This window comes from Anomaloglossus baeobatrachus, chromosome 6 (assembly GCF_048569485.1).
Source record: "Anomaloglossus baeobatrachus isolate aAnoBae1 chromosome 6, aAnoBae1.hap1, whole genome shotgun sequence".
Lineage (NCBI taxonomy): Eukaryota > Metazoa > Chordata > Amphibia > Anura > Aromobatidae > Anomaloglossus > Anomaloglossus baeobatrachus.
In genome coordinates, this window is record NC_134358.1 from 86,563,842 (window position 1) to 86,590,567 (window position 26,726).

Consider the following 26,726-nt stretch of genomic DNA (forward strand, 5'->3'; position numbering starts at 1 on the left):
TGCCTGTCCCGGTCCCTGACTTCCCTCTCCTGTCTGTTGTTTGTGTTACCCTCTGCATACCTGATCTCCCGGCTTCCAATGCTGGGGTCATTGTCACCCATAATATCTGCATCAGTAATGGTCACCAATTTATGGTCCCCAACGTGTTTTTCACATATAAATGATGTTCCTCAGGGGTATAATCTCCTCCCATCACTACAGTTCCTTAAATATATATGTTCTGATCACATGATCGCGATCCATCATGTTATCGTAACATATATATATTTAAAGGGAAGCAATCACCAGGATTATTGTATATAACCTAAAGCCAGTGCTATACTGGCACTATCATGCTGATTCTCTACATACCAGTAGTGGTTAGCTAGTTTGTATAGGTTTTGAAATCCAAGAAAGTGAAGAAGTTTATAAAATCACCAGTTTCTTGAGTGACAGAAGCTGAGGATCAGATAATAGCTGGGGGTATTCATAGTTTTCCCCTCCCCCTGTTAGAATTAGCATAAGTATTATACAATCGATTTAATTTTTCACTAGCAGGACCTGTGTGACTTCTGGTGACATGGGTATGACCTCACACAGGTCCTGCTAGTGAAAAAGTGAATCGTTTGCATAACACTTATGCTAATTCTAACAGGGGGAGGGGATAACTATGAATACCCCCCAGATATTATCTGATCCTCAGCTGCTGTTACTCAAGAAGCTGGCGATTTTATAAACTTTACTTTCTTGGATTTCAAAAGCTGTACATACGAGCTGACCACTAAAGGTATGTATAGACTCAGCCTGATAGTGCCAGTATAGCACTGGCTTTAGCTCATATACGAAAATCTTGGTGATTGGTTCCCTTTAAGGAACTGTGGTGAAGGGAGCAGATTAACCCCCTGAGGAAGCAACATCATTTATATGTGAAACACACGTTGGGGACCATAAACTGGTGACCATTACTGGTGCAGATATTATGGGTGAGAACCATAGCTGTTCCAACTTGCATGCTTGTTGGTGGTTGGAGTTTTGTCTGACCATTGTGTCCATTAATAGTATTAATTTCCCCTATATCAGTCCTGCTCTTTCCCTTTGGTTGTATTAGCTACTCACAGGTTCAAGGGGTTAAACTTGTCACATGTTATGGGGGTATAAGAGATTTGACCATTGTGTCTGTATGTTCTCTCGGTGCCTACTACACCTCTCTCTATGCGCTCTTTGGTTCCAATGTACTAGGCTGAAAATAGATGTAAACTGGATCCAGCACACTGATGAAATCGTTAGTTGTTTTTTTTTTTAAAGTAAGCAAAAAAAGTAGTGGATGCCTGAATGAGGTGTAAGTCAAATACTCACCAAGTTGTCAGGACACTTCTGGCAATGGACACTATTCTCATTCTTGGAAAGAAGTTTATATCCTGGGAGACACTCACATGCGCTGCCTGAAGAAGAGAACAGCATGAGCCTTTATGGTGGCAAGTAAAATGTCTTATTTTGCAATACTCATATTAAAATTGAATATAAAACTCTACTGGAAATATCCACCTGACTCAAAGTTAAAAAAAGAGAACAAATGAGCAAATGCCCAAATATGTGAAAATTAAGGAAGTTTATTGAAAATCATATGACAAAAATTGGGTGGAGAAAGACAACATGAAGCGGATATTTAACAAAAAGTGAAACCCAGACCCGTTGTATCATATATAAAATAAGATAAATTGAATTGAGAGGTGTAGTGCTGAAAGTTACCACATGATGTCTCCAACCCAATAGAGGATGTAATTGTGCACCAGCAACCCCAAGATATCACTGACCGACACCATTATAATAGCAATGTTGTTATGTTAGCATTCTTATAGTATAGTTGAGGCAGGAAAAGATATACAGTACAGACCAAAAGTTTGGACACACCTTGTCATTCAAAGCTTTTTCTTTATTTTCATGACTCTGAAAATTGTAGATTCACATTGAAGGCATCTATGGATTGAATTCACATTGAAGGCAAAACTATAAATTAACACATGTGGCATGAAATGCTTAACAAAAAAGTGTGAAACAACTAAAAATATGTCTTATATTCTAGGTTCTCAAAGTAGCCACCTTTTGCTTTGATTACTGCTTTGCACACTCTTGGCATTCTATTGATGAGCTTCACGAGGTAGTCACCGGAAATGGTTTTCACTTCACAGGTGTGCCCTGTCAGGTTTAATAAGTAGGATTTCTTGCCTTATAAATGGGGTTGGGACCATCAGTTGTGTTGTGCAGAAGTCTGGTGGATACACAGCTAATAGTCCTACTGAATAGACTGTTAGAATTTGTATTATGGCAAGAAAAAAGCAGCTAAGTAAAGAAAAACGAGTGGCTATCATTACTTTAAGAAATGAAAGTCAGTCAGTCCGAAAAATTGGGAAAACTTTGAAAGTGTCCCCAAGTGCAGTGGCAAAAACCATCAAACGCTACAAAGAAACTGGCTCACATGAGGACTGCCCCAGGAAAGAAAGACCAAGAGTCACTTCTGCTGCGGAGGATAAGTTTATCCGAGTCACGAACCTCAGAAATTGCAGGTTAACAGCAGCTCAGATTAGAGACCAGGTCAATGCCACACAAAGTTCTAGCAGCAGACACATCTCTAGAACAACTGTTAAGACGAGACTTTGTGCAGCAGGCCTTTATGGTAAAATAGCTGCTAGAAAACCACTGCTAAGGACAGGCAACAAGCAGAAGAGACTTGTTTGGGCTAAATAGCACAAGGAATGGACATTAGACCAGTGGAAATCTCTGCTTTGGTCTGATGAGTCCAAATTTGAGATCTTTGGATCCAACCACCGTGTCTTTGTAGAAAAGGTGAACGGATGGACTCTACATGGCTGGTTCCCACCGTGAAGCATGGAGGAGAAGCTGTGATGGTGTGGGGGTGCTTTGCTGGTGACACTGTTGGGGATTTATTCAAAATTGAAGGCATACAGGAGCAGCATTTAATCACCAAAGTCCACTTACTTATATACACTTCAATAGAATCTGACTAAACACAAACTTGATGCCGGATTACCGGCCAAGAATGAAGTGAATTAATCCAATGTTATTTATGAAATATTATTTTATTGTTAATAAACTCACAAACATATACTTTCAAACAAGAGAGCCACCTGGGGGGCACATGGTTCCAGAGTATCTACATGTCAACTCCATCCTACATATAATGTATCAGCATTAAATCCAAACACAAGATAATTGCATCCAGTATTTATATATAGAAAAATTAATCAGATCCAATTTCAATTTACATTATAACATATGGTGTGTAACCTCATAGTAGTTCCGTATCAGCATATAACCATAGGTAAATGCCCAAGAAAATAACCATTAGTCATCCAGACATACAAGGTTAATCTCTATGGGCATATTACCACCGTAGCCCAATATGTCACCTCCTACTCCCTCTTCCTTGCCCTTATCAGCGCGGCATATGAAATGGACAAATATATGGTCAAATGACCTTTTAATCGTCACTGGTATGCTTTGGCAGATCAGACGCACGGCTAAATCGGTTCACCATCTATTAGTATATCCTTCAGCACCTGCTGATTTACATATATGATAAGACACAATCCAGCCGCTGCGTGCGCTGCCTCGCCACCACCTACTGACGATTAGTCCCCGCTGACAATGCAAACAAGAGGGCACTCATTGCCTAAATACACACAGTATAGAGATAGGGCAATATAATGAGGGTATGCATTACAGATAAAGTATTTGGAATACACATTAGGAATTAGTTGTTAGAATGGATACTCACATTGTTAACTGACTCGTCTGGCCATGCGTCCCACCACCCCTGACGTACGTTTCGCCGCTGCTTTATCAAAAGGGGGCGTGTCAGGGTGGGGGAACGTTCATGCTTATATAGTATATTATATAGCTTATAGTATATAGTATATTATATAGCTTATATAACCACTCCCTCATCCACATGTACATTGCCAATCATTCGAAGAGCCGCGGTGGTATCTTTTATATACGAAGGCAACGTGGCTACAATAGGTTTGATGCAGCCTCAGAATAGGTATAAATTTGTAGATTGTAAAGCTGTTTCTGATATGTGGAGATAGCTACTGATGCTGCATCGGTCATCCTTCTCCGTGTAACATAAACTGACTATGTAATGTGGTGCTATGTGCGCGCGCATGCGCTCCTACATGGTGTAATCAAATGCATGGTAATGGTGGATTAGGGTGTTACATCATCCCGGTAGTGCGCATGCACTGTTTTTCCGCCCCTCGGACTTCATGACGTGCGCGCACCATGTGACCTAGAGCGCGATGACGCTTGCGGGTCAGCGCGCGCAGTCCGGAAGTCCCCTTACAAGGGGGAAGCGGCATCAGTGCTATGCGCCGCTACATACCGGAAGTAGTCCACACGTGTATATGCTGTTATAACTACAAGATGACATAATCACCTGGCTGGTTTATACTATATAAGCACGTACGTTCCCCCACCCTGACACGCCCCCTTTTGATAAAGCAGCGGCGAAACGTACGTCAGGGGTGGTGGGACGCATGGCCAGACGAGTCAGTTAACAATGTGAGTATCCATTCTAACAACTAATTCCTAATGTGTATTCCAAATACTTTATCTGTAATGCATACCCTCGTTATATTGCCCTATCTCTATACTGTGTGTATTTAGGCAGTGAGTGCCCTCTTGTTTGCATTGTCAGCGGGGACTAATCATCAGTAGGTGGTGGCGAGGCAGCGCACGCAGCGGCTGGATTGTGTCTTATCATATATGTAAATCAGCAGGTGCTGAAGGATATACTAATAGATGGTGAACCGATTTAGCCGTGCGTCTGATCTGCCATAGCATACCAGTGACGATTAAAAGGTCATTTGACCATATATTTGTCCATTTCATATACCGCGCTGATAAGGGCAAGGAAGAGGGAGTAGGAGATGACATATTGGGCTACGGTGGTAATATGCCCATAGAGATTAACTTTGTATGTCTGGATGACTAATTAATGGTTATTTTCTTGGGCATTTACCTATGGTTATATGCTGATACGGAACTACTATGAGGTTACACACCATATGTTATAATGTAAATTGAAATTGGATCTGATTAATTTTTCTATATATAAATACTGGATGCAATTATCTTGTGTTTGGATTTAATGCTGATACATTATATGTAGGATGGAGTTGACATGTAGATACTCTGGAACCATGTGCCCCCCAGGTGGCTCTCTTGTTTGAAAGTATATGTTTGTGAGTTTATTAACAATAAAATAATATTTCATAAATAACATTGGATTAATTCACTTCATTCTTGGCCGGTAATCCGGCGTCAAGTTTGTGTTTATACTGAACCAGCATGGCTACCACAGCATCTTGCAGCGGCGTGCTATTCCATCCGGTTTGCGTTTAGTTGGACCAATTTTTATTTTTCAACAGTTCAATAACCCCAAACACACCTCCAGGCTGTGTAAGGGCTATTTGACTAAGAAGAGAGTGATGGGGTGCTACGCCAGATGACCTTGCCTCCACAGTCACCAGACCTGAACCCAATCGAGATGGTTTGGGGTGAGCTGGACCGCAGAGTAAAGGCAAAAGGGCCAACAAGTGCTAAGCATCTCTGGGAACTCCTTCAAGACTGTTGGAAAACCATTTCCGGTGACTACCTCTTGAAGCTCATCAAGAGAATGCCAAAAGTGTGCAAAGCTGTAATCAAAGCACAAGGTGGCTACTTTGAAGAACCTAGAATATAAGACATATTTTCAGTTGTTTCACACTTTTTTTAGTATTTCATTCCACATGTTTTAATTCATAGTTTTGATGCCTTCAATGTGAATCTACAATTTTCAGAGTCCTGAAAATAAAGAAAACTCTTTGAATGATCAGATGTGTCCAAACGTTTGGTCTGTACTGTATATGTATATAAATATCTTTTTTGCCTCAAATACACTATATGAATGCTAACAACATTGCTATTATAATGGTGTCAGACAGTGATATCTTGGGGTTGCTGGTGCACAATTACATCCTCTATTGGGTTGGAGACATCTTGTGGTAACTTTCAGTACTACACCGCCCAATTCAATTTATCATATTTTATGATACGACGGGTCTGGGTTTCACTTTTTTAACTGTTTCAGGTTGTGTCTTTCTCCACCCAATTGTTGTCATATGATTTTCAATAAACTTCCTTAATTTTATCATATTTGGCCATTAGATAGTTTGTTCTCTTTTTTTGACTGGTTCCCTCATAGCGATTTGCCCAATTAGTATGTCCTAGCCTGCACATGGTGCCATTGAAAGAGGCAAAATTTTGAATTAAATCCAAATGCAAAAATAATTTTTAGCTGAAAATGCATACAGGTAAGTAGGACTAAATGCCCCGATTCATCAATACCAGAGATTTTTACGCTGACCTTGATGAGGGAGCATGCTGGAGTCAGATGCTCCTGATTTATTAAGGGGCAAATGCATGTTAATGAATCAGGAGAATATGGCAAGTGGTGTGTGCCTCGCCACAAATCTTACTCCAGTCAGCGACAGGAGTGAGATTTCTGCAGTAAGGAATGCTTCAGTTTGCCATAAATTAGATGGGCTGTGGCGTCATGCCCCCGCCGTACCAGCACTGATCATTTTGGTGTAGCTGTGCGAAACTGCCATGAAAATGTCAAAGTCTGAAAATTTCCACCAACATTTTGCGACTTTCTAATGTGATTTATGCCAGAAACATCCAAGTGTAATTACTTTGATGAATTGGGGCCAAAGAGTCTCTAAGGCTATGTGCGCACTAGAGCTTTTTACCTGCGGATTTACCCGCGGATTTGCCCCGGAAATTTCTTGAGAAATGTCTGCAATCTTTGTGCAGACATTTCCCATGAAATTCAATGAGAAAAAAAAATAGTTGTGCGCACTGTGCGGATTTTTCTCAAGAAAATTTCTTGAGAAAATTTTCTCGAGAAACTTTCTTGAGAAAATGTGCATGTCCATTAATTTCCGCAGGTACCTGCGGTATTCCGGGGGTATTCCGCAGGTAGCAATGATGTGCGGTATACCCCCGGAATAGCCGCGAATTACCTGCGGGAATGCTCATCGCTGCCTGCGGTTTTGCAGGAAGTGATGTCATTATGCCAGGAAGAGGAGGCGGAGCAGAGTAAACACAGACGTCGCACTCCCTGGACGCCGCACAGAAGCACTTCCGTGCGACCTCCAGGTGCCCGTGCAGTCTGTGTCCCGCTCCAGCCTCGCGGCTGCCTGCACTGCAGCGTGTCAGTGTCTGCCCGCAGTGTCAGCAGTCTGTCACGCGGCAGCGCAGGCAGACACTGACATCCTGCAGTGCTGGGAGCCGCGGGGATGACGATCGCTGCTGTCAGGAGGTGAGATCATTACCTGCTGTGACGATCTCCTGCCTCCTGACGTCACCGCGGTCACTGCTGTCTATGCCCGTCTCGCGAGCGGCCCGAGACTGTCACTAGCGGTGACGTCACGGGCTCTCGCGATACTTCTGACAACGCGGCGGGCATAGAAGTCAGTGACAGCGCTGACGTCAGCAGTACAGGAGATGATCACAGAAGGTAATGATCTCATCTATGCTCCTGATGGCAGCGCTCGTCATCCCCTGCAGTGACCTGAGCTGACCTATTGATGTTAGCTCAGGTCACTGCATTGCTCTCCCAGCCAATGGGGAACATTCTGTTCTTCATTGACTGGGACAGCGACTATGGTATTGATCGCCGTGCCCCCCCCCCCTTATTGGATTACGCCGGACGTGGAATTGATTGTGCTCTTTTCAATAAATTGGTTAAAGAGGGAATGTTTTGGGGAGTGTTTTTTCAAATAAAACTCTTTTTGTTGTCTATTTTTTAATAATATCTGGCATCAACCCCATATATTACCCCGTTTGCCAACGCACCAGGGCGCGGGATGAGCTGGGGCAAAGCGCCAGGATTGGCACGTCTAATGGATGCTCCACTTCTGGGGCGGCTGCGGCCTGCTATTTTTAGGCTGGGGAGTGTCCAATAACAGTGGACCTCCCTAGTCTGAGAATATCAGACCCCAGCTGTCCGCTTTACCTTGGCTGGTGATCCAATATGGGGGGGACCGCACGTTTTTTGTTTTAAATTATTTATATAATTTAAAATAACAGCGTGGGGTGCCCACTGTTTTGGATTATCAGCCAAGGTGAAGCTGCCAGCGGTGGTCTGCAGGCTGCAGCTGTCTGCTTTACCCTAGCTGGCTACAAAAAATGGGGGGACCTCACGTCGTTTTTTTTTAATTATTTATTTATTTTATGGCTAAATACAAGGCTAAGCACCCTTTAGTGCCACATGAAAGTCACTAAAGGGTGCCAGCTTAGAAAATGCAGGGAGGTGGAACATTATATAGGTTTTTCTCATCTATCTATCTATCTATCCATCTATCCATCTATCCCTCTATCTATCCATCTATCCCTCTATCCCTCTATCTATCTATTCATCTATTCATTTATCTATCTATCCCTCTATCTATCTATTCATCTATTCATCTATCCATCTTTCCCTCTATCCATTATCTGTCTATCGATTATCTTTATTATTTATTGCAGGGACAAACCTGCGGTAAATCCGCGGCAAATCCGCGGCAAATCCGCGGCAAAACCGCATGCGGATTTGGTGCGGATTTTTTCCGCAGGTCCGGAAATCTTTCACTGGCAGAAGTTTCTCAAGAAATTTTCTTGAGAAACTTCACATTTCTAGTGCGCACATAGCCTAAGGCCTCCTTCACACATCCGTGTCTCCAGTACGTGTGATCTCCATTTTCACACATACCGGAGACAGAACACATGTAGATCCATTAAATCAGTGGGCTTACGCACATGTCCGTGTTTTGACACGGACCGTGATTTTTAAAGTGGAGAACACGCGTATCTGTGTGCTCCACACTGCTACATGTCTATTTTCTGCTGGCAGCACGGGTGTCACACGGACCACACACTGATGTGATCCATGTGACATCAGTGTGACACGTACCGGAGAAAACACATGTCACTTAAGAAAAACAAAAAATAATTTTTATACTTACCTGTCTCCGGCACTGCTGTAACACTTACTTCCCGGCCTGCTCATTATGCTCATGAACATTCACTGCACTATCCACAGACCCAGAGGCAAGTGTGACAGCAGCGGCGGAGACAGGTAAGTCTACAAGTTCATGGTGTCCGTGTGCTATGTGGATGTCATACGGCTAGTATATGAACAGCACACAGAACACACACATATGCACCTACACCACAGAATGCAAAACTTTCGATTTTTGCACAGATGTGTGATAGAGGCCTAATAGGTGTCCATGCCCTATGAGAGTTATTTGTGTTGAAAAGAGTTATTTTTTACCTATCCATTGGATATGTGATGACTGATAAATTGGGGGGAGGGGGTCTGTAAACTCACATTCAACAAAACAGTGGTTTGAAATCAATGTGTGTGAAAGCAGCAGTGGACGAATATGGCTGCTGTCTGTGGACTGATGAAAATCGATGAGTATGACGATCGCTGTCTTCAACAGTCCCACAAAGAGGAAGCAAATGTTCAACCATTCAAGGCCCCCTCACCAAGATACCATTAAGGCTATGTTAACAGTGTTTTTTTCTCAGGTATTCAAAAAGAACAGGTTTTTAAACTGGAAACTGTGATGGTGTGATATTGTGGGTTGTGTATCATTTCGTGTAGGTTCCTATTTTAGGAGCCTTGCTCCATTCATTCTGTGTATTCCTTGTCTTGACTGCAGATTAATTAGCTCAGCTCAGTTACCATTTGCTCGCTTTGTGTGTACATTGTCCTGTTTGCAGGTTTATCACCCCCTGTCGGGTTTCTGTCCCTAGGGGAGGGGGGCCTGGAATCCACCCAACCTCTCTGTTTACCTCAAGATTATTCAGCCTGTCTGAGAACTTCAAGAGAGAAGCAGGAAGATTTATCCTCTGTGGGAGAAACTGAGGCTCCCCAGAGAAACCTGTACATTTATCGCATACGGGACTATATCCATATTTCTGGACTATTTTACCATCTGTATGGTGATGGACCGTCTGATTTTGCTTGGAATAAATGTTCTTTGGATTGTTCATCCATCTTTCGCTCTGTTGATTGTGTGATATGGGAGAACGACCCTGTGACAGAAACCACTTAACAAAATGCTGGTGTTTGGCTGCGGAGCTGAATTATGTTGACAGCCAATCAGTGAGCTCAGTGACTCTGAGCGGGCCCTCAGTCTACATAGGAGCCACTGAGCTCACTGATTGGCTGCACCAGAACCAAAACCAGACACCAAGAGCGGATGCGGAGATTTGTAGGTGGACCGGGGTAGGGTGAATACAGCACGGTACTTTTCATTATAATAGTCTGCAGTACAGGATTAACTTTTACTGAATGGGAACAGCCCATTAAAACACTGGCTTCTTTTTAAGTGAAAATGCCTTAAAAACACTTAGAAAATGCTCAAAAATCATTGAGGCATTTTTGAAGCCTTCCCATTGACTTCCATTGTAAAGTATAGAGTGTCTTCATAATGGTAAAAGCCTAAAGAAAGCTCACTACTGTTAATTTCTTGGTGTTTTTGAAAACCTGAAGCGAATAAGAAAAAGGTTCAAAATCCTGAACGTTGGAACAACAAAGTCATTTTTCAACAGGAATGAATAAGAAGAGGCTGTTAAACATTTCCTAAATGCTCTTTAGGGTATTTTAGAGTAGTCCCACTCAAAAAAAATGTAGTGTGAACATACCCTTAGGCCCCATGCACAAGCCCGTGAAACTCACGCATGTTTTTCACGGACGTGTCAAAGGTGCGTATTGCCCTCCGTGGGCCGTGTTTATGGCACATGTGTGTTCTCTGTGTGTTATCAGTGATAACACACAGAGAACGGGAACTTTCTGCTTACCTGTCAATGGCGTTGCTGTCCATGCTGCTAATCTGCGGTCTCCCGCCGTGCCGACTCTCTGCTGATGCTTCTTCCAGCCCGCAGTGGAGTGAATATTCATGAGCATAATGAGCGGGGGTCGGAAGCAAGTGCCAGCAGCGGCAGAGACAATAGTGCTGGAGAAAGTGAGTATAGAAATTCTTTTTATTTCACAGACACGTGTGTTTTCTCCGGTGCATGTCACACTGATCACATGAGTCCGTGTGACTCCCTGTGATGCCGGAAAAAAACGGACATGTCTATGTGTGGAGCACACGGGCAAACGTATGCTCCACACGCACACACAGTCCATGGCAAAACATGCACGTGAGCGCAGACCCATTGATTTTAATGGGTCTACGTGTGCGTGTGTCTCCAGCACGTGAGGAAGCGGACCAAACACGTACGTGTGAAGGGGCCCTTAGGCTGATTTCACAGATCCATCTTTCCTGTAGCATGTACGGACTGCGATGTCAGCAGCCGGTCACATGAACACGTGGTCTAATGAGACATCTCAGTCTGTACTCAGCCTGTGAAAGTTTTAATGTTTGAAAGCCTTTTGTAATGAATAAGAGAAAATTGGTGATAACTGGGTGACTTGTTGCAAAAGGAAAAAAAAATATAAGCTTGCTACATGTATATATATATTATACACACAGTCATGGACGAAAGGGTTGGCAGCCTTGAAATTGTTTCAGAAAATAAAGTATTTCTCCTAGAAAATTATTGCAGTTACACATGTTTATTTCCTTTGTGTGTATTGGAATAACACACACACACAAAAAAAAAAAAAAAAAAAAAAATAAGAGGGAAAAAAAGGCAAATTGGACATAATTGCATTCAAAATCCCAAAAATGGGCTGTAAAAATGTTTTGCCACCTTTCCAAACCTGTGTATAAACAACTTTGTTTCAAGCATGTGATGCTCGTTCACACTATGTGGCAAGTAACAGCTGTGGACAATATGAAAATCACACTTGAAACCAGATAAAAAAGGGGAGAAGTTGACTCAATCTTTGCATGGGTCTGTGTTTGCCACACTAAGCATAAAGAACAGAAAGGGAAGAGAGCTGTGAGGACTTGAGAACAAAAATTATTGAAAAATATCAACAATCTCAAGATTACAAGTCCATCTCCAGAGATCTTAAAGGGATCCTGTCATGTCCCCTATGCACCCAGAACCACGAGCAGTTCTGGGTGCATATTGCTAATCCCTGCCTAACCGTCCATGTATATAGTAGCATAGATAGAGATCTTTAGAAAAAGTATTACTAAAGATCTTTTATCGCATGCTAATGAGCACAGGGACTAGTCTCAAGGGCGTTAGTTCTCTGGCTAGTCGGCTCCATTAGCCAGTAAGTATGCCCCTGTGGGTGTGCTATCATGATAATGAATGCGCAGCGTCACAGGATGATCTCACTTACCTCTCCGCTGCCATCGCCGACCAACACTGGATTTCGGCTCCGTGCGCATGATCCCGGAGGTTCTAAGTTTGAAGCCAGGACGTGTACACCCGGCTTCATAGTGTGGATGACCGAAACTCCGGTGTCATGCGCACTGAGCTGAAATCCAGCATCGGACGCGATGGCGGTGGAGAGGTGAGTGAGATCATCCTCTGACACTGCGTATTCATTACCATGTTAGTACGCCCCTCTGGGCCCCTGTGGGTGTGCTATCATGCTAATGGAGCCGACTGGCTGGGGTACTAATGCCCAGGGTGACTAGTCCCCGAGGTCATTAGCATACAGTAAAAGATCTTTAGAAATACTTTTTCTAAAGATCCCTTTATCAATGCTAGTGTATACAGGGATGGTTAGGCAGGGATTAGCAATATGCACCCAGAACTGCTCGTGGTTCTGGGCGCATATTGGACCTGACAGGTTCCCTTTAATGTTCCTTTGTCCACAGAAGCGCAACATAATCAAAAAGTATACAAGCTATGGCAGTGTAGTGAATCTCCCTGGATGTGGACGGCTGAGAAAAATTGATGAAAGGTATCAACGCAGGATAGTCTGGATGGTGGATAAGCAACCCCAATCAAGTTCCAAAAAAATTCAAGCTGCCCTGAGGGCTCAGGGTGATTGTGTCAGTGTGAACTATCCATCATTTGAATGAAATTAAACACTGTGGCAGGAGACACAGGAGGACCCCACTACTAACATACAGAAATAAGAAAGCTAGGATGCAGTTTGCCAAAAAGTACAAGAGTAACCAAAACCCTTTGGGGAAAGTGGTTTGTGCACAGATAAGACCAAGACACAGATTTTTGGTAAAGCACATCATTCTACTGTTTACCAAAAATGGAATGAGTCCTACAAAGAAAAGCACACAGCACCTACAATCAAATATGGTGGAGGTCCAAAGATGTTTTTGGGTTGTTTTCCTGCCTCTGGCACTGGGTGCTGTGACTGTCTGCAAGGCATCATGAAATCTGAAGATCACCAAAAGAATCGTGTATGTGAATTGTGAATGTAGCACCCAGTGTGAGAAAGCTGGGTTTGTGTCCTAGGTCATGGGTCTTCGAGCAGAATACTGTCCCCAAATATACTTCAAGAAGCCCCTAGAAATGAGTAGAAACAAAGCGCTGGAGAGTTCGGATGTGGCAGCAATGAGTCCTGGTCTAAATCCCATTGAACTCCTGTGTATCGCTGTGGGGAGAGAAGACGCCTTCTAATATGAGAGACCTGGAACAGATTGTAAAAGAAGAGTCCAGAATTCCAGGTGAGAGGAGTAAGAAGCTTGTGTTATAGGAAGCGATTGATTTCTCTTATTGACTCCATAGGCTGTGCAACCAAATATTAAAGTGAGGGCGCCAACAATTTTGTCAGGCCTATTTTTGTTGTTTTGTGTGAAATTATGTCCAATTTTCTTTTTCCCCCTCAGTTTTTTTGTGTTGTTGCAATACACAGACAGGAAATAATCATGTATGATAAAACACGTGTAATTGCGATCATTTTGTGGAACAATTTCAAGGATGCCAACACTTTTGCCCATAACTGTATATAAACACACACATAACCAAATAAAAGGTATTAATTTGTAATGACGGCCTCGTGCTGCACAGGACTGGTGTACAGCTGCCATATACAATGATACATCCATGTGGAGCTACATGACACCTCTTATATCCCCAGTAATGCAGAATAGGCGGAGCACGTGCCCATAGCAACCAATCAAATTCATGTTTTCATTTTTAGCAAACAGGTAAATACAAAAACAGTGCTGTGATTGGTTGCTATGGGCCGCTTGGTCCGCCTCCTCCCACCGGGTATATATAAGAGCCCCGGGACAGATTTCGCCCCACAGTGTTTATGCGTGTTCGTACCGTCCCGGCCGGGCCTCTGTGTGTCCGGGCAGTGCACGCAGGAGAGGTTTCCCGAGTGGTAGTACTGCTGCGCCGTACAGTCCTGTGGAAGCTGGAGCGGGATGGAGTATCCGAGGCCGGAGCACGGCAGCCATGCCGCAGCCACATACAAGCAGTGCAGCAGCCTCAGGCCTCCGCACCGGGAGCCCGAGAGGAGGCTTTTCCCCGCGTCCATGATGCAACAGGCGGCGACCCCGGAGCGGAGGGGGAGGATGCGCTGCGCACACTGCAGGCCGGGGCTAGTCTGTGAGCAGTGTAGAAGGGAACACATGGAGACTGGAGACGTTTATATGTGTAAATACGGTAACTCTCCAAAGCTGGGGATACACTGGAGACACTTATGTGTAAATACGGTAATTCTCCAAAGCTAGGGATGCTGAGGGACATTTGTGTGTGTATATACGGTATTTCTCCGGAACTAGGGATATACTGGGTGAAATTTCTGTATATACGGTAATTGTCTGACGTTGGGCATAGACTGGGGGACATTTAAGAGTATGTACGGTAATTCTCCAGAGCTGCTGATAGACTAGGGGGATACTTGTGTGCATATACGGTAATTCTTCACAGCTACCAATGAGGTTATAGCTTTCATTTTCCAAACGTTCTCTGAAAAATGAGAACTGGTTTCTGATTGGTACTTGCCCTGGTTTCCATGAATCAGCCTCGATTTCACCTAAAAGTTAGGTATTTGCAATGCTTAAAGGGTTTTTTCATTATTGGAGAAGTGGACCCCAAATGCAGTAAAACAACAAATTCAGCAGGTACTTGCCCTCCCTGGGCCCAGCGGTAGTGTGTGCCATTCATCTGGTTCCAGTGTTTGTCTACAGTGGTGGGATGAAATAATGCTGAAGTTGGTTTCTTTGTCCAGTTTCTTATTCGGCTATTATTTATTTTGTTTTTCACAGGTTTCACAACAAAAATAAAACATCCCAAGTATATAACATCATGCAGTCATGTGCCCTGTTGTGAATACACTTAAAAACACCTAAAAAAATTATAAGACTGGCACAAAAATAGACATCAAAGAAAGCACTGAGGTATATTATTAAAGGGAACCTATCACCAGTTTTGGGGCCTATAAGCTGCGGCCACCACTAGTAGGCTCTTATATACAGCATGTTAGAATGCTGTAAATAAGAGCCAAGGCCGCTGTGTAGAACATAAACACTTTATAATAATCACCTAGAAGGTCGCTCCGGTGCACAACAGTCGGATGGGTGGCGCCGTTCTCCTGGACCGGCACCTCCTCTTTTGGCCATCTTGGTCTTCCTTATTCTGAAGCCACGGTGCATGACGCGTCTACGTCATACACACGCGCCGGCATTGAGGTCCTGCGCAGGCGCACTTTGATCTGCTCTGGTCAAGGCAGATCAAAGTATTGTAGTGCGCCTGAGCAGGACTTCAATGCCGGCACGTGTATGACGTGGACGCGTCATGCACCGTGGCTTCAGAATAAGGAAGAGAGTGAACAACTATTTATTAGGTATTTTACGGTTTAGGGTCCACTTCTTCAAAGTGGGAAATCCTTTTAGTTTTGCTAATCAACTTTACAACATCTTTCTGTAAAATATGCACCCAGGCGCCGTTATTTTGTAGTGATGAGCGAATTAATATACAAGACCGCGGGTCCAGCGGCCGGTATTCTGTGGCTGCTGTACTGAACCCTGTGAAACGGCCCTTACCTGCTGTAATCCCTGCGCTGGGCTTGATGATGAAGCCTGGCTGGATGTCATTATTGCTGTGTGTCAAATTAGAAGAGACGTCGGAGCTTATGGCAGGCAGGCACAGGATGGCTTCCATCAGGTGCCCACAGATTACTGACTTGGCTGGGGAACTAGGGTCCTGCAAATTGATCCACTCCTCTCTAATGTTGTAACGCCTGTACCAGCATCCCCGCGCTCTCATTTTCCTCTTTCCTGGCGAAGACGCCGGCACTCACCTTCCAGACCGCTCAGTAGTACCTGCTTCATCTCTAGCTCCCGGGGCCTGTGCACAGGTCCTCTGGTAGGGTCCTTAGAGCAGAGGTTCCCAACTCCAGTCCTCAAGGCACACCAACAGTGCATGTTTTCAGGATTTCTTTAGCATTGCATGGGTGTTGGATTCAGCACCTTTGCAGGTGATTAAATTATCACTTGTGCAATACTAAGGAAATCCTGAAAACATGCACAGTTGGTGTGCCTTGATGACTGGAGTTGGGAACCTCTGCCTTAGAGCATGCACAAGCAACCCCCCCCCTTTTAAATTTTTTATTTAACCGAAAATCAAACATATGATGTAGGACAGGGCCCAAAGACCCAACTGCATGTAAAAAAGGTACAACATGCACAGGTCAATAAATTCAGTAACTTGTGAAACGTCTAAACAGTCTGACCTATCTTGCACGAGATTGGCACAAAAGATTCTAGGAATTTTCTTTTCTTTTTTTTTTTATATAGCATGGGAACAGAAATAGTAGAGGAGAAAAACAAAGGGACGACCTCTTTCTTAAAGCGTTAGTACGCCCTAACTCTAAAGCACCTCTCGGCCATAGGCATCAGGTATTTAAGGCACCTTCTCCTTACGGGAGGTGCCTGGGCAATGTGTTCCTAACATTGCTAATTCTCAGGTCCCTTTGTGCTTCCGCTGCTTTTATGACACTGTATTGTTGATGCACTTCTGTGTTCTAGTGCACAAGTACTCTGCTGTTCCTGCAACTATCTGTACCTACTGCTTCTCCAGTTGTCCACACCGGCTGCTTCTGCTGCAACTACCGGTTTCGGCCGAACCTACAATACCAGCTACTGCTCCTATCACAGTGTTTGCCGAAAATAAGACAAGAACTTCTATTTGTCTTAGATTTGCCTGCTGTATTAGTGCTTGAGGATCACATCGCAATTCTCGTCAACTCTCCTGAGCGGAGAGTGACAACTTCATAGGCATACATGCGGTCACTCTCAGATCAGGAGTGCCGGCTAATTAAGTGAATTCATATTCACCCTCTTCCCCACCCAGTATCCCACCTACCAATTTGCTATGCCTGCTGTACCAGGATCGCACCACAGTCCTCACCGACACTTGGGGTACGGGACAATAGCACTCGGGGTACAAGATAATGACACTGACACTTGGCTCTTACCCTCAGCACCCAGATTTCCCATGATCTACAATCCCTCTATCAGAACCCAGCTTTCCTATGTTCTGATATTCAACTTGTCCTCGGCCCCCAGCTTTCCCATGCTCTGCTATACATCTTTCCCTCAGCACCCAGCTTTCCCATATCAGAGCATGGGAAAGTTGGGTGCTGAAAGATGTATAGCAGAGCATGGGAAAGCTGGGTGCTGAGGGAAAGAGCCCTTTTCCCTCAGCACAAAACATTCCCAGCCCCTGCTTGTATCTTTGTCCCCCCTTGTATATAGTTCTCCAAATACTATAATTGCCCCCACATAGCCTTCCATATTGTATAAAGGGTCCCACATAACCCTTCATATTAAAATGCAGCTCCATAGTCCTCCATGTATTATAATGCATTTCCCATAGTTCTCCATATATTATAATTCACCCCATAGTCCTCCATATATTATAATTCACCCCAGGCCTCCATGTATGATGCAGCCAGCCCCCCCCCCGTGCTCCATGTATGATGCAGCCAGCTCCCCCCCCGTGCTCCATGTATGATGCAGCCAGCCCCCCATGCTCCATGCATGATGCAGCCAGCTCCCCATGCTCCATGTATGATGCAGCCAGCCCCCCCCCCGTGCTCCATGTATGATGCAGCCAGCCCCCCCCCCCCCCCCGTGCTCCATGTGTGATGCAGCCAGCTCCCCCCCCCCGTGCTCCATGTATGATGCAGCCAGCTCCCCACGCTGGGGCTGCCCTTGTCTTTTACCTACCAGCGTATTAGCCTATTTCCGCCACCTGTGGCTTTAGTGAACTCTGTAGCCGTTCAGGTACGCTCCTCCAGGTCAGTGATCGGTGCCTTTTGTTCAGTGGATCCACTTACCCCTTGTGAGCATTACAAATGCTTTTATTTATTTACTCCCATAAACCCTCTGATTGAGGAATGGCCTGTCAAACACTGAATTAGGGAGGGTAGGGTCAAATCATCCCGTGTGTAAGGTGTTACTTTTATTACCAATAACAGTCAGTGATACATGCATACAAACTGTGTAAAAAGTCAGATATACAAAAGCAGCACTTGGACATGATCACGAAGAACACACGTGTATCATAAACACGGCTCACGGAGGACAATACACACCTTTGACACGTATGTGAAAAACGGGCGTAATTTTCACGGATGCTCTGCTATACATCTTTCCCTCAGCACCCAGCTTTCCCATATCAGAGCATGGGAAAGTTGGGTGCTGAAAGATGTATAGCAGAGCATGGGAAAGCTGGGTGCTGAGGGAAAGAGCCCTTTTCCCTCAGTACAAAACATTCCCAGCCCCTGCTTGCATCTTTGTCCCCCCTTGTATATAGTTCTCCAAATACTATAATGGCCCCCACATAGCCTTCCATATTGTATAAAGGGTCCCGCATAACCCTTCATATTAAAATGCAGCTCTATAGTCCTCCATGTATTATAATGCATTTCCCATAGTTCTCCATATATTATACTGCGCCCCCTAGTCCTCCATAGATTATAATTCACCCCAGGCCTCCATGTATGATGCAGCCCCCCCCCGTGCTCCATGTATGATGCAGCCAGCTCCCCACGCTGGGGCTGCCCTTGTCTGTTACCTACCAGCGTATTAGCCTATTTCCGCCACCTGTGGCTTTAGTGAACTCTGTAGCCGTTCAGGTACGCTCCTCCAGGTCAGTGATCGGTGCCTTTTGTGCAGTGAATCCACTTACCCCTTGTGAGCATTACAAATGTTTTTATTTATTTACTCCCATAAACCCTCTGATGATTGAGGGATGGCCAGTCACACACTGAATTAGGGAGGGTAGGGTCAAATCATCCCGTCTGTAAGGTGTTACTTTTATTACCAATAAGAATCAGGGATACATGCATACAAACTGTGTAAAAAGTCAGATATACAAAAGCAGCACTTGGACATGATCACGAAGAACACACGTGTATCATAAACACGGCTCACGGAGGACAATACGCACCTTCGACACGTATGTGAAAAACGTGTGTAATTTTCACAGATGTGTGAAAGAGGCCTAAAGTAGCACAAGCTCCCAAACCAGCTCTGCTATATTGTGGTCTGCTATGCTACCTCCACCACAGATATCTAGAACATCATAAAGCTTATCTATGTTTAGCGTAAACTCAATTTCTCTATGCATTGTAGACTCCTACATAGAACAGCACCTGAAGGATTTTATCTCCTGCCATCTAAATCAGCATAGCTGCATGTATTTTTACATCATTAATCTGCTGCACAGCAAATATCAACAGTCCTGTACTCTGCTCTGCCTGTATAGTGGAGCACTGCAGAGCTGAACTGACAGAACAAGGATGCAAAACTGCAAATGCTGTTCGTTGATGCATATGGCAGAAGATTAGCTTCTGCTAAATGCATCAACAGAAAGGAACTGGCAGTATCATATAACTGATTTGTCATCAGCAGCAACACATTTTTTTTCCTACATGGGTCACCTCTGAAGTGTTCGAGCGCAGAATGAAGTGCAGGACAATGGCGCTATGCTGGAAACAAGCTATAAGAAAAACGAAAAAACATACATGGAGCAATGTTGGTGTAGATGGCAGAAGAAAAAAAAAAAACCTCTTCTGGCTGTTATGCACATACCTAACTCAAACCCAGATAGAAAGATAGAAATAAAGCCTACAACACAGCAGCCATACCCACCCCCTACGCTCCCAGTTGTTGCAGGCTGGACGCCCTTAGCAAACATCCACCAAGAACTATAACCATCAAAGCGGCTGATGTAAGGAGAGTATAAGTAGCCCAACGCAAGCTATGATAGGACAGACAAAATAGGAAAGTGAGTCCTTCAGAGTAAAGGGAAAGAAGGGGTTAATCCCACGCAATCCACCAAATAAGTAGAAATGATGATAAATTAATCACTTTTTTATTCCATAGGTCTACGCGTTTCAAGGTATAAAACCTCTTCCTCAGGACCAGAATATCAACAGTTTGAAAAAATGAAAAATTATGAAACAGATTTGGTTTTAGAAGAATACTTTATTTACAACTTTCTAATCTAACGAAAAGCTGAAAATTTCCTGAAAGAAAAATTACACAGGTTACTAACTTGTATGTTGTAATACTGCAATGCACCAAAGTTCCCTTTCAATGCAATAAATTTATTGAGAAGTCTCTTAAAAGGGAACCGGTCAGCAGAAATTGAGCTTTAAACCCAAGTTTCCCCCTCTGCAGCTCGTGGGCTGCATTCTAGCAAGGTTCCTATACTTTTTGTGCACCCTTTTAAACCAAATTAAATACTTTATAAAGTTGTACCTTTTTGTCTGCAATTCTTGTAAATTATCCATGGGGGTGGGCTGTGTGGTGTCGGTTACTGTCCCTCCTGCCAAATTACGCCGTCCCCCCAACGCTCCATTTCATACATCAGAACACCGCCCACTGTGCCAGAGGTCCCGTGCATGTGAGGACCGCTGGTGACGTGGTCGCAGGCATGAGATTATGGCCGGCGCTGTGATTGAATCGTAAGTGCCTGCCCAGAATCTCGTGGCCGCGCTTTCCACTTTGCGTCCAGCGTTCTGTGCAAGCGCTGGCCAGATGACCCGACGTCACCTCTTTCCCATCTTACCCTGCAGCAGGCCACCACATGTTACGAGGAGAGGATCGGCGTGACGTACACAGTAAGAAAAGAAAAAAAAAAAAAAGTAAAATCAAACATGTTTACATGTTTTTTTTTTTTTTACTGTGTAAGTCGCTCAGATCCTCTCCGCGTCTCCTCGTAACCTGTGGTGGCCTGCTCCGCTCCTCCCATCTATTTCCTGCTGCAGGGTAGGATGGGAAAGAGGTGACGTCGGGTCATCTGGCCAGCGCTTGCGCAGAACGCTGGAGGCAGAGGGGAGAGCGTGGCCACGAGATTATGGGCGGGTACTTGCGATGCAATCACAGCGCTGCCCATAATCTCGTGCCTGCGACCACGTCACCAGCGATCCTCGCGTGCACGGGACCTCGGGCGCAGTGGGCGGCGTCCTGATGTATGAAATAGAGCGTTGTGGGGACGGCGTAAAATCGGCAGGAGGCACAGTAACGGACACCCCACGGCCCGCCCCCATGGATAATTTACAAGAATTGCAGACAAAAAGGTACAACTTTATAAAGTATTTAATTTGGTTTACAGAGGGCACAAAAAGTATAGGAACCTTGCTAGAATGCAGCCCACGAGCTGCAGAAGGGGAAACTTTTAGGTTTAAAGCTCAATTTCTGCTGAGAGGTTCCCTTTAAAAAAGTGTTATTATCTAAATCACAGGAAATCAAATTTATACCACCACTTCCTCACCTAATTTGAAGTATATTTTTCATGCCACATAATGCACAGCCCCTCAAAAACGTTTTAGAGATGTGTTGTGAATTGCAGAACATTAAAAAATGTTGTAATTTTATTTTGTGAAAAACAAATATGCTGCAAATTTGCAACTATGCATGTGGACCTGGCTGAAATAATAATAATAATAATATACAAATGCATGTTTTTACTGTAAGGAGCACTTTTTAGCAAGGAAAAAAATCTTGCTAAAGTGAGTGCGTCAGTAAGGGAACGGCTTTCGCAATCTGCCATGCAGTAATCTACACTAGAGTTCAAACGTTTAGGGTCACTTAGATATTTCCTTATTTTTCAAAGAACAGCACATTTTTTTCAATTAAGCTAACAAATTAAACAGAAATACACTCTGTACATTGTTAATGTGGTAAATGACTATTTTAGCTGCAAACGTCTAATTTTGAATGCAATATCTACATAGGTGTATAGAGGCCCATTTCCAACAACCACCACTCCAGTGTTCTAGTGGTACATTGTGTGTGCTAACCTTAGAAGGCTAACGGATGTTTAGAATTCCCTTAAACCTTTGTGCAAGAATGTTAGCACAGCTGAAAACAGTTTTGCTGATTAGAGACGCTATAAAACTGACCTTCCTTTGAGCTAGTTGAGAAACTGGAGCATTACATTTGTTGGTTCCATTAAACTCTCAAAATGGCCAGAAAAATAAAACTTTCATGTGAAACTTGACAGTCTATTCTTTTTCTTAGAAATGAAGGATGTTCCATGTGAGAAATTGCCAAGAAACTGAAGATTTCCCACAACGGTGTGTACTACTCCGTACAGAGGAGAGCACAAATAGGCTCTAACCAGAGTAGAAAGAGAAGTGGGAGGCCGCGCTGCACAACTGAGCAACAAGACAAGTACATTAGAGTCTCTAGTTTGAGAAATCGACGCCTCACAGGTTCTCAACTGGCAGCTTCATTAAATAGAACCCGCAAAACGCCAGTGTCTACAGTGAAGAGGCGACTCCGGGATGCTGGCCTTCAGGGCAGAGTGGCAAAGAAAAAGCCATATCGGAGACTGGCTAATAAAAAGAAGGAAAAGATTAATATGGGCAAAAGAACACAGACATTGGACAGAGGAAGATTGGAAAAAAAAGTGTTATGGACAGACAAATCGAAGTTAGAGGTGTGTGGATCACACAGAAGAATATATTTGTGAGACGCAGAACAACTGAAAAGATGCTGGAAGAGTGCCTGACGCCATCGGTCAAGCATGGTGGAGGTAATGTGATGGTCTGGGTTGCTTTGGTGCTGGTAAAGTGGGAGATTTGTACAAGGTAAAAGGGATTTTGAATAAGGAAGGCTATCACTCCATTTTGCAACACCATGCCATACCCTGTGGACAGTGCTTGATTGGAGCCAATTTCATTCTACAACAGGACAATGATCCAAAGCACACCTCCAAATTATGCATGAACTATTTAGGGAAGAAGCAGGCAGCTGGTATTCTATCTGTAATGGAGAGGCCAGCCCAGTCACCAGATCTCAACCCTATTGAGCTGTTGTGGGAGCAACTTGACCATATGGTACGCAAAAAGTGCCCATCAAGCCAATCCAACTTGTAGGAGGGGCTTCTGGAAGCATGGGATGAAATATCTCCAGATTACCTCCGCAAATTAACAGCTAGAATGCCAAAGGTCTGCAAAGCTGCAATTGCTGCAAAGGAGCATTCGGTGACAAAAGCAGAGTTTGAAGGAGAAAATTATTATTTCAAGTAAAAAATGACAGTGTACTCACCGTAAAATGTCTTCCTTGGAGCCTTTCATTGGGGGACACAGACAGTGGGTATTATGGTGTTTCCAGGGAGGCGTGACACTAGATTTGCAAAAGTGTTAGCGCCTTCCCCCACAGCATATACCCTAGCTAGGCAGGAAACTAGCTCAGTTTAGTGTAAAAGCAGTAGGAGAAGAACAACGAAAACAAGGGTGGGAGCTGTGTCCCCCAATGAAAGGCTCCAAGGAAGACATTTTACGGTGAGTACACAAAAATGTCATTTCCTTTCTCGCCTTTTCATTGGGGGACACAGACAGTGGGACGTCCCAAAGCAGTCCCTGGGTGGGAGCTGAACTATTAACAGTGTATAACATCAGACTAAGAGCTGACTAACAACTGCAACTGCAGTGAACTCATATCAAAACACTGTCAAAAAACCGATCAGTGGCCACTTATAAATGGGCCACTGCTGCCTGAAGGACTTGTCTTCCAAGAGCAGCATCTGCGGAGGCATGTGTATGCACTCTGTAGAATTTTGTAAACGTGTGCACACTGGACCAGGTAGCAGCCTTGCAAAGATGGGCCGCTGAAGCCTGATGGCGGATAGCCCAGGAAGCACCCACTGCTCGCATAGAGTGGGCCCGCACAGATTGAGGAGGAACAACACCTCGTGTTTTGCAAGCCTCACAGATGGCAGTCCTAATCCATCGAGAAATCGTGGATTTAGAAGCCGGATTGCCCTTTTTGTGTCCTTGTGAGAGGACGAAGAGGGCATCAGACTTGCGCAACGGCGCTGTTCTGGAGATGTAGATCCGCAGTGCCCTGACGAGATCTAGAGTGTGAAGGGCTTTTTCAAAAGAGTGGACCGGGACCGGGCAGAATGACGGCAACACAATGTCTTCGTTTAAGTGGAAAGAAGATACGACCTTCGGGAGAAAAGCGGGGGAAAGCCAAAGGACAACCTTATCATGATGGAAAATTAGGTAAAGTGAGCGTCAGGAAAGGGCCGCCAGTTCGGACACTCGCCTGATAGAGGTAATGGCGACTAAAAAGGCAACCTTCCAGGACAGTCGTTGAAGAGAGATTTCTCTCAGAGGTTCGAAGGGAGGAAGCTGAAGAGCTCCGAGAACCAGATTCAGATCCCAGGGATCTAAGGGGTGGCGATAAGGAGGGACCAAATGCGCCACCCCTTGAAGAAAAGTACGGACCTGAGGGCGAGAAGCCAGCGGCTTCTGGAAAAATACTGACAAGGCAGAAACTTGTCCTTTAAGGGTACTGAGAGCTAGACCCGAGTCCAGACCGTCTTGCAGAAAGGCAAGAACATTAGGGATTGAAAAGGCAAGGGGCGACCGATTATGACGGTCACACCAGGAAAGATAGGTCTTCCAGGTCCTGTGGTAGATACTTGCGGAGGAGGAGGGCTTCCGAGCATTAAGCATGGTATGAACTACCTTAGAAGAAAGACCTGATTCTGCTAGAATCAAGGATTCAAGGGCCACGCCGTCAAATGCAGCTGTGCTGTATTCTGGTGGAATATTGGACCTTGCGACAGAAGATCTGGGCGGTCGGGAAGACACCAGGGAGTGTCGCCGAGCAGTTGGAGAAGCTCTGGGTACCAGGCTCTCCTGGGCCAGTCCGGGGCCACGAGGATCACCGGGATTCCCTCTGCTTTGATTTTCTTGATTACTCTCGGAATGAGAGGAAACGGAGGGAAGATGTAGGGTAGGCGAAACTGCGACCACGGAAAGACTAGAGCGTCGGAGCCGAGCGCTAGCGGGTCTCTCGACCGGGATATGAAGGGATGTATTTTGGCGTTCATCCGAGAAGCCATGAGGTCCACATCTGGGAGTCCCCAACGAAGAGTGATCTGATGGAACACTTAGTCATGGAGGGACCATTCCCCTGCCGCTAGACCTTGCCTGCTGAGAGAGTCTGTGGCCCAGTTGTCTGCCAGATATGGACAGCTGAAATAATGGGAATGTGCATCTCTGCCCAAAGAAGAATCCTGGATACTTTTCATCGCTGCCATGCTGCGAGTTCCTCCCTGACTGTTGATGTAAGCCACGGCCATGGCATTGTCTGACTGGATCCAAACAGGGAGGCCCAATAGTAAGGGTTGAAAATTCTGAAGGGCCAAAAAGATGGCTCTGATCTCCAGAACATTGATGTGCAGGGAGCGCTCGGAAAGAGACCAGCGTCCGTGAACAGTGTGGTTGAGAAACACCGCCCCCCAGCCTATCAGGCTGGCATCCGTCGTGACTACTTGCCAGTGGACCGGGCGGAAGGACTTCCCTTGAGATAGGGATGAGGCTTGAGTCCACCAGACGAGGGAGCTGAGCGCAGACAGAAATAGGCGGACTGACCGGTCTAGGGAAGCTGGATTCTTGTCCCAGGAGGATAGAAGATCCAGTTGCAGAGGGCACAGATGGAATTGGGCAAAGGACACGGCTTCTATGACCGCCACCATCTTGCCTAACACGCTCATTCCATTCCGAAGGGATGTGTGACGGCGAGAACGGAGGGATTGGGCGGCCCAGATCAGGGAAGACCTCTTGTCCTCTGGAAAAAAAAACCCGGGACTGAGCTGTGTCTATCAGCATACCTAAAAAGGTGATGTGCTGATGAGGAATGAGGGATGACTTGTTGAAGTTAATAAGCCACCCTAGCCTTGACAGCGTGTCTAGGCAAATCTGCACGCTTTCTGAGTAAACTTGGAGAGCTCCCTTTGACAAGAAGGTCGTCCAAATAGGGAACGACCAGGATGCCTTTGGGGTGTAAAATGGACATGACGGCCGCCATGACCTTTGTGAAGGCCCAAGGCGCAGTGGCCAGCCCAAAGGGGAGAGCCCTGAATTGGAAAGGACGGTGTCCTACGGCAAAGCAAAGGAACCGTTGATGAGAGACACATATGGGAATGTGTAACTAAGCATCTTGAACGTCTATGGATGCTAGGAATTCTCCAGGTTCCATGGCGGCTAGCACTGCTCTCAATGATTCCATTCAGAAAGTTCGAATCCGTACGAATTTGTTCAGCCGTTTGAGGTCCAAGATAGGGCGGACAGAGCCATCTTTTTTGGGAACGACAAAAAGGTTTGAATAGAAACCTTTGCCGCGCTGTTCTAGGGGCACTGGAATGATAACATTTGCTTTCTGTAAAGAGGCCTAAAATAAGGCCTGGCTTTGCATTTTGGACTTTGGAAGACGAGAACGCAGAAACCTGTTGGCCGGCAGGGAATGGAAATCGATCTTGTAACATGAGGTGAC

At 44.9% G+C, this 26,726-nt stretch overlaps 1 protein-coding gene across 2 annotated transcripts in view; it reads right to left on the reverse strand.

Annotated features, from left to right (window-relative positions):
* The window catches only part of TMEM67 (transmembrane protein 67), a 135,625-nt gene extending 121,093 nt beyond the window's left edge, over positions 1–14,532 (reverse strand). For both annotated transcript variants that reach the window (XM_075316256.1, XM_075316255.1), the window contains exons 1-2: positions 14,239–14,532; positions 1,336–1,421 (exon numbers count right to left, since the gene is read on the reverse strand). In XM_075316256.1, coding sequence (XP_075172371.1) covers positions 1,336–1,421; positions 14,239–14,452 — 300 coding nt within the window. In that variant the 5' untranslated portion in view covers positions 14,453–14,532. The remainder of the gene's footprint in view (positions 1–1,335; positions 1,422–14,238) is intronic.
* Between the last annotated feature and the right edge of the window lie 12,194 nt (positions 14,533–26,726).